We start from the raw sequence: 6,861 nt of genomic DNA on the forward strand, positions 1-6,861 counted from the left end.
CAAACAAGCCCCGCCCCCGGCAGGCTCCGCCCCTGGCGTTGCCGGGACGCGCAGGCGCAGCTCAGTCCTGTTCTGGACGCGGAGCGGAGCGGACGGCGAAGGCGAGGGGAGGAGTCAGTGGGCCGAGCCGAGCGCGAGCGACCGCAGCGAAGGGCGGGACTTGAGGAGGAGGCGCGGGAAGCGTGTGTGGTGGTGGAGAGGGAGAGGCCGAGAGACCGGCGCGACCTCGAGGCGGTGGCACGTGCGGCGACACGCCATGGCGGGCACGGCGAAGCCGAGGGAGCTGCTGAAAGCGCGGCGGGACGCGGGCGAGGCCGGGGCGCTGGGCCGGCTGCTGAGCACCTCGGCCACGAAGGTGCTGCTGCACAAGATCGAGTTCCAGCCTGCCAGCCACGGCTTCTCCGGCCAGCCGGAGCTGCTGCGGGCCAAGTACCTGCTGCTCAACCCCCGCACCGAGCCCGCCGAGCACCCCCGCGGCGCTGAGGAGGGACAGCCGGGCAAGCAGGGTGGGTGCAGAGGGCCGGGGGGCTCTCCCTGCGCTGCGCAGCCCGCGGCTCACCCGCCTCTCTCTCCCCGCAGGCAGCGACCGGACCCCGGGGCGCCTCGGGGACGGCGTCCCTGCGCCCCAGAAGGGGCTGTTCCCTGCAGGGCGCCTCGCCATGCAGTGGCAGCGTGTCCAGCGCATCGGCGCCGGGCTGCTCAACCTGGGAAACACCTGTTTCCTCAACGCCACCCTGCAGTGCCTCACGTACACGCCACCGCTCGCCAACTACCTGCTGTCCAGGGAGCACAGCCGCACCTGTGAGTGGGGAGGGGAGCGCCCGCCTGTCCCGGGGCTGCGCTCAGCACCCTGCACACGGCTCTGCCGGGGCTGTGCGGCTGCCGGGATGTGCCTTCTCTGCTCCCTCCTGCCCATTTCTCCGTGGAGAGGACATTCCTGCATAAGGGAGCATCCACTTTTCCTGGCCGTAGCAGTGTTCCCGAGCTCTGCATCCTGCATCTGAGAGGCTCTGTCTGTGCTGGACACAGCCAGGACTAAGATGGGTTTGTCCTCAACATTCTGTCTTCTCCTCTTCCACTCCAGGTCACCAAAGCGGCTTCTGCATGATGTGCGTCATGCAGAACCACGTCACGCAGGCGTTCGCGAACAGCGGCAGCGTGATAAAGCCAGTGTCCTTTGTCCGGGACCTCAAGAGTAAGGATGGCTGCCCTCGCGTCCCCTCCTGTAGCCGTGCAGGAGGGCAGAGACTATTGCAGGAGCAGAACCTTTGAGATCAGGGCAGGTCTTGGCAGAGGTTCTTCCGAGACGACTCACTGAGCCTGCCAGGGCCTTCACGGGCCTTGTGGGGCTTCCCCCACGGCCCACATGAGTCTGACGTCTGGTTTGGGCCGAGGGAGCTCAAACCCCGCAGTCGCTGCCCCGAGGGAGGGCGGGAGGACCTGCCTCTGTTGCAGCGCGTGCTGCGGCTGATCCCTCCCTCTCCTGCAGAGATCGCCCCGCACATCCGCTTCGGCAGGCAAGAGGACGCACACGAGTTCCTCCGTTTCACCATCGATGCCATGCAGAAGGCCTGCCTGCCTGACTGCACCGAGTATGTGGGGCCTCTGGTGGCCGTCACTGCCCTTGTCTGCTGGTCCCCTGTGCCCGCGGGAGGGGACTGTGGGGTGAACGTGTCCCCCGGGCTGGGCTCATGGAGGGATGTGCTGACTCCAGGGTCTGGGTTGGATGGCCCAGCTCTCTGCCCCTCTGTGACACAGCCCTGGGCTGCTGTCTGCCTTCTCCTGACACCTCCACCCCAGCACAGCTGCGGTTCTGTCCCCAAATCGTGTGACTGGGCTGGGTTTGGATCCTGAGGACACAGCGCTGGCCCGTGGGGGTGGCTCTTGGGGCGGGCGCTGTGTGATCCCAGCTGCCGTCTCTAGGTTGGATCGCCAGACCCAAGCCACCACCCTGATCCACCAGATCTTTGGCGGTTCCCTGCGGTCCCGTGGTGAGTGCTGGCTGCCAGGGCCTGGGCCTGTGACTCTCAGGGCTGCTGTTTCCCCGAGAGCCTTGCAGTAACTTGGGAAAGTCACTAAGCATGTGCAAATTATGCAGAGCTGCAGCTGGTCAGTCTTTTGGTATCTGTGGGCCACGAAGCTGCTGGCTGTGGGTCCCCAGCTCATTGCCACCAGCAAAGGAACCCACGTTGCCAGCTGTCCCGCAACACTTGTTGTCCCAGCACGTACAGACTGCGAATGCTGGTGCTGCCGTCCCAGAGCCCAAACGCGGAAAAGGGCAACACGGCAGCCGCCTGCGCTGTGCTGGGGGTGGTGGTGCCGTGTTGTGCCAGGGGGTGCTCACTGCTCGTTCTCTTGCAGTGAAGTGCTCGATGTGCAAAGCAGTCTCGGACACCTTTGACCCCTGTCTGGACCTGCCGGTGGAGATCACGGTACCGGGGCAGGGTCAGGTGGGGAGGAGCTCTGCTCTGCAGGGGATGTTCCTGCAGCTGCACCGCTACTGCTCGAGGCTGTTTAACCTGCCAGTGTCAGGCACGGTGCAGGCAAGAGGGAATCAGCTTCTGTTGTTGCACTGCCTCCTCTGCCTGGCCCTGACCTCTCCTCTGTCCTGGCAGCAAGCCGCAAACGTAGAGCAGGCACTGGAGCTGTTTGTGAAGCCAGACCTGCTGGGCGGAGAGAACGCCTACCTGTGTGACAAGTGAGTGTGCGGGGCTGGGGCGGGAAGGGGCCGCGGGTGTGCTGGTGGGAAGCAGGAGGGCAGCTGCAGTACAGGAGGGCTTCTCTACCTGCTCCACCGCTAAACCGTGAGGTGCGTGGCTGTGAAGCCTGCGGTGAAGCCTGTCACTCCTCATCTCCCCCGTCTTGAGACGGGGACCTGAGCCAGCAGACCTGGCCGTGAGCAGGTGCCCTGGAGCAGAACCCGCTCTCACCAGGGTCATTTCCGTGGGGTTTGTGGCTTGGCCAGGGCTGGCAAGCACCTGGGTGGTGGAACAGCGTGAACAGCTCAGTCTCTCCCTGTGCAGATGCAAGAAGAAAGTGTCGGCAACCAAACGCTTCACCATCCACCGAGCGCCCAAGGTTCTCACGCTTGCTCTGAAGCGCTTTGCTGACTTCACCGGAGGCAAGATCACAAAGGTGAGTGCTCAGCAATCCAGAGCGGGGCTGTGTCCTGTCCCGAGGCCCTGCTGCCCCGAGCAGGGTGGGAGGTGGTTCTGTGCGCGGTGCGAGCTCTACCGCAGTCCTGCAGCCCTTCCCCAGCTGTGCTGTGCTGTGGTGGGAGTTTGGCTCATCCCGGCATCTTCCTCACCGTGGGCTCTGCCTGGGGAGAGTGGGTTCCCCCTCCCTCGCGAGACGGGACTCGTAGGACAGCTGAGCTGCTCTTGCCATCTGCTGCGCAGGCTTCTGAGACATCCTCTCTCTGCAGGACGTGGGCTACCCTGAGCTCCTGAACATCCGCCCGTACATGTCCCAGACCAGCGGGGATCCGGTCATATACGGGCTCTACGCGGTGCTGGTGCACTCGGGGTACAGCAGCCACGCAGGACACTACTACTGCTACGTGAAGGTGAGCCCAGGGCGCTCTCTTGGCACCTCTCTGTGCTGGGGGTCGGCAGGAGGGTGCTCAGCAGAGGTGTGTGGTGTGGAGCACTGGGGGGTACGGGCTGTGCTCCGTCACAGGAAGTGTGGAGTTCTGCTCTTGCAGAGACCCCTCACCTGCCCGGGGTCACCTGGGGGTTTTGGGGAGCGGAGCTCTGCTGACGGGCGCTGTTCCTGCTGCTCCTCAGACCAGGAGCGTCCCTGGACACAGCCCGACCCCGTTCTCTCTCCCTCTGCAGGCCAGCGACGGGCAGTGGTACCAAATGAATGACAACGTGGTCCGCCCCAGTAACATCAAGGTGGTCCTTAACCAGAAGGCGTATGTACTGTTCTACCTCAGGTGAGCATGCCCTGTGTCCCCGGCCCCTCTGCCCCTGCTCAGCGTGTGGGACAGGGCTGGGGGCACATGCCTGGGTGTGGGAAGGAGCTTGGCCCAAGTAGCCCCAGTGCCCACGTGTATGTGCTGGCTCGGGGGAGGGTGACAGAGAGAGCTCCAGCCCCTTGTTGTGGTTTTGCTGCAGATCAAGAGCTCCTCACCTCCTCGGAGCTTCTGGCTCCTGGTTCTCGTGCGCAGCTATGATGAGTGCGTTGCAGTCGCTCCGACACTGGCAGTTAACACGTGCCCTTCTCTGCCTTCCTCAGGATCCCCAGCCCCGGGAAGAGCTCAGAGGGTCCCGTTTCCAAAGCTGCCTCCAGCCTGCCTGGCCGTGTCAAGCTGCCTTCTGGGTCACCGTCACCCAAGCTGGCCCTGAAAGCCAAACGCGCGGCTGCAGCGTTTCCCGGTGACGCAGCCCAGAGGCCCAAGAAGCCGCGCTCCTCGCAGCCGCCACCCGCGCCCAGAGCGGCTCCAGGACTTTGTGGCCCCAGTCACACCAGTGGGGCCAATGCGCAGGTTCCCCGGAAGCGCTGCTGGGAGCCCGGGCCCCTGCCCGCCTCCCCTGGGCTGCCGGAGCCAATCCCTGGCCAGGAGCCGTGGGGCAGCGGGGAGAACACCGGGACACCGGCAAGGGACCCTCGCAGCAGGGCTTCTGCCAGCCTGGTGCTGGCAAAGCTGAAAGCCTTCTTGTCGGCCAGGGCTGCTCCGCAGCCCAGCAGCACCATGTCACCACCACCGGCCAAGAAGCTGGCGCTTTCCGACACATAGGTGAGTCTGAGCTTCTGCCCAGAGACTTCAGTAGGTGCCTCGTGCCTCCGGAGCCGGGGCTTGTGTTGGGGAGTGCAGGAATGATGCTGGTACCTTGCTAAGCAGGAGGCGGGCAGGGAGAGCCCCTAAACCCCAGGGCTCTGCCCTCCCTCTGGGTTGGGGTGCGGGGCCAGGCCCCCGCTCTTGTTCCCATCCCTGCAGAGGCTGGAGAATTGGCTGCTGCCTCCTTGCTCAGGATGGCGGGGTGGCTGCGTCAGTCCTGGGAACGGGGCGGCCTTGCCAGCCTTGTCAGGGCAGCGTGTCCCCGGGGGCGATGGGAGCTGGTGACACCACAGCTGGAGGCTGCAGAGTTGCCTCCTCCCCAGGCAGCGGCTGCACCGGCTCTCTGGGCGCCGCTGTGCAGCCGGGACTGGGGACGGCGCTGGGGGTTCTGTTCTTAAAGTTTCCTTCCTTTTTACCTTTCTGCTTCTAAGGGAAAACCCTTCTGATTCTTCTATTCCCCCACTTCCCTCTCCCTGTCTGTGTCTTTTCCCCTCCCCTTTCTCTGGGCTCCCCTTTTTGTTTTCTCCTCTTAGCTCACAGCAACCTCTTTTATTTAGACCACCAAGTTGTTCTTTATGTCAATAACTGCAGGGCGGCCCCCCAGGGAAGGAGAGCAGAGGGGACCACCGTGCACGTCCTCACCTGCTGCTGCCGGTTCCTGTGCCCGCCCCAGCCCCGCGCTGGGTCCCTGTGGGGCCGGGGCGCTGCCAGCGGGACACCGGGCAAGAAACTGGAGCGTTCCCTCGGGAACCGGCTGGGCTGGCGGGACAGCGGGAGCGGCCAGAGGAGCCACAGGGAGGATCCGAGGCTGGAACAGCTCTGCTGGGAGGAAGGGCTGAGAGAGAGTCCTCAGCACTCGGACAACACCTGGGAGAGCTTTCCGCCAGATACTTCATGGTGAAGATTTCAAACACGATTTCATAAAAGAGGGGTTTTTCTTTCCGAGTTGTTTTCTATCATTTTTCGGTTTATACAAGATGTGACAGCAGCATTCTACAATGGGTATTGATCCAGGGGGTCTCCTGGAGACATCTGGACAGGCAGGAGAACAGTCCTGTGAGGCTGGACATTATATGGATTACTTTGCCCCTCACCCCTCCCCAATCCCACCTGTTCCCTCACCGGCTACCTGGGACTTGGCCTCACCAAGCTGGAGCACTGGTGTGATGGGAGCGGCTGAGGGACCTGGGAGGTTCAGCTGGAGAACAGGAGCTGAGGGGAGACCTTCTGATCTCTGAACTGCCTGAAAGGAGCTTGGAGCCAGGGGGGTCGGGCTCTGCTCCCCAGGAACAAGCGCCAGGAGCAGAGGAAACGGCCTCAAGTTGCGCCAGGGGAGGTTGAGGTTGGATGTGGGGAACAATTTCTTCCCCAAAGGGCTGTGTGGCATTGGAACAGGCTGCCCAGGGCAGTGCTGGAGTCACCATCCCTGGAGGGTTGGACAGACCTGAGATGAGGGTCTCAGGACACGGGTCAGTGCTGGGGGTGGGGGAGCAGTTGGACTCCATGATCTTAGGGGTGTTTTTCAACCAAACCTTTGCATTGTAATAGTGCCTAAAGGTCACAGCCAGGGTTTCTATTGTCTTGTCCTGGTATTTTTGCAAATGGGTAGAAGTCTGTCTCAAAGCATGTAATGAAAACGAAAAAAAAGAGCATGGGTAGAGCGAACCATGGGAAGGAGGGAGGGCCAAGTATGAAGGTAAATCTCAGCAAGAGCAAGTATTTACACATCACTAGTGATAGGCAAAACTTGCAGGCTGTAAATCATTGACACTTTTTTTGTTAGTAATGGAAACATTTCCTGTGTCCCACAGGATCCTTGTGTCACTGTTGCGAACTGCAGATGCATTTTTGGCATCAAAACAAAGGTGCATCTCAAAGCTGGGTCGGTCAGTTTGAAATGGTTACCGGGTGTATATTGGTAGCATATGAAAGAAAATGCCTCACAGTGATTTTTACCATTGGGAGCTTCTGGCAGGTGTTGATCTGCAAGAAGCAGCCTTGGCAGAGGTGAGAAGATTCTAAAAGATGGAAATAAGGAGAGTCAGAAGAGAGAGAAGATTCTGAGGGATCTTAAGAGT

The 6,861-nt window shown here is 62.0% G+C and overlaps 1 protein-coding gene across 1 annotated transcript; it reads left to right on the forward strand.

Moving 5' to 3' along the window:
- Positions 1–256: 256 nt before the first annotated feature.
- Positions 257–4,741, forward strand: LOC135579933 (ubiquitin carboxyl-terminal hydrolase 36-like). Its single transcript, XM_065069987.1, has 11 exons — positions 257–510; positions 584–801; positions 1,085–1,195; positions 1,490–1,592; positions 1,924–1,991; positions 2,362–2,432; positions 2,616–2,698; positions 3,024–3,135; positions 3,425–3,565; positions 3,837–3,937; positions 4,240–4,741. Exons 1-11 carry the CDS (start codon positions 257–259, stop codon positions 4,739–4,741), a joined length of 1,764 nt encoding a protein of 587 aa, XP_064926059.1.
- The last annotated feature ends 2,120 nt before the right edge of the window (positions 4,742–6,861 follow it).

The sequence above is a fragment of the Columba livia genome, chromosome 7, assembly GCF_036013475.1.
Source record: "Columba livia isolate bColLiv1 breed racing homer chromosome 7, bColLiv1.pat.W.v2, whole genome shotgun sequence".
Lineage (NCBI taxonomy): Eukaryota > Metazoa > Chordata > Aves > Columbiformes > Columbidae > Columba > Columba livia.

Coding starts and splice junctions, on each gene's coding strand:
- LOC135579933 (XM_065069987.1), top strand. CDS start 257: ATGGCGGGCACGGCGAAGCCGAGGGAGCTGCTGAAAGCGCGGCGGGAC. Junction 802..1,084: donor CAGGGAGCACAGCCGCACCT/GTGAGTGGGGAG, acceptor CTTCCACTCCAG/GTCACCAAAGCGGCTTCTGC. Junction 3,136..3,424: donor CCGGAGGCAAGATCACAAAG/GTGAGTGCTCAG, acceptor CTCTCTCTGCAG/GACGTGGGCTACCCTGAGCT.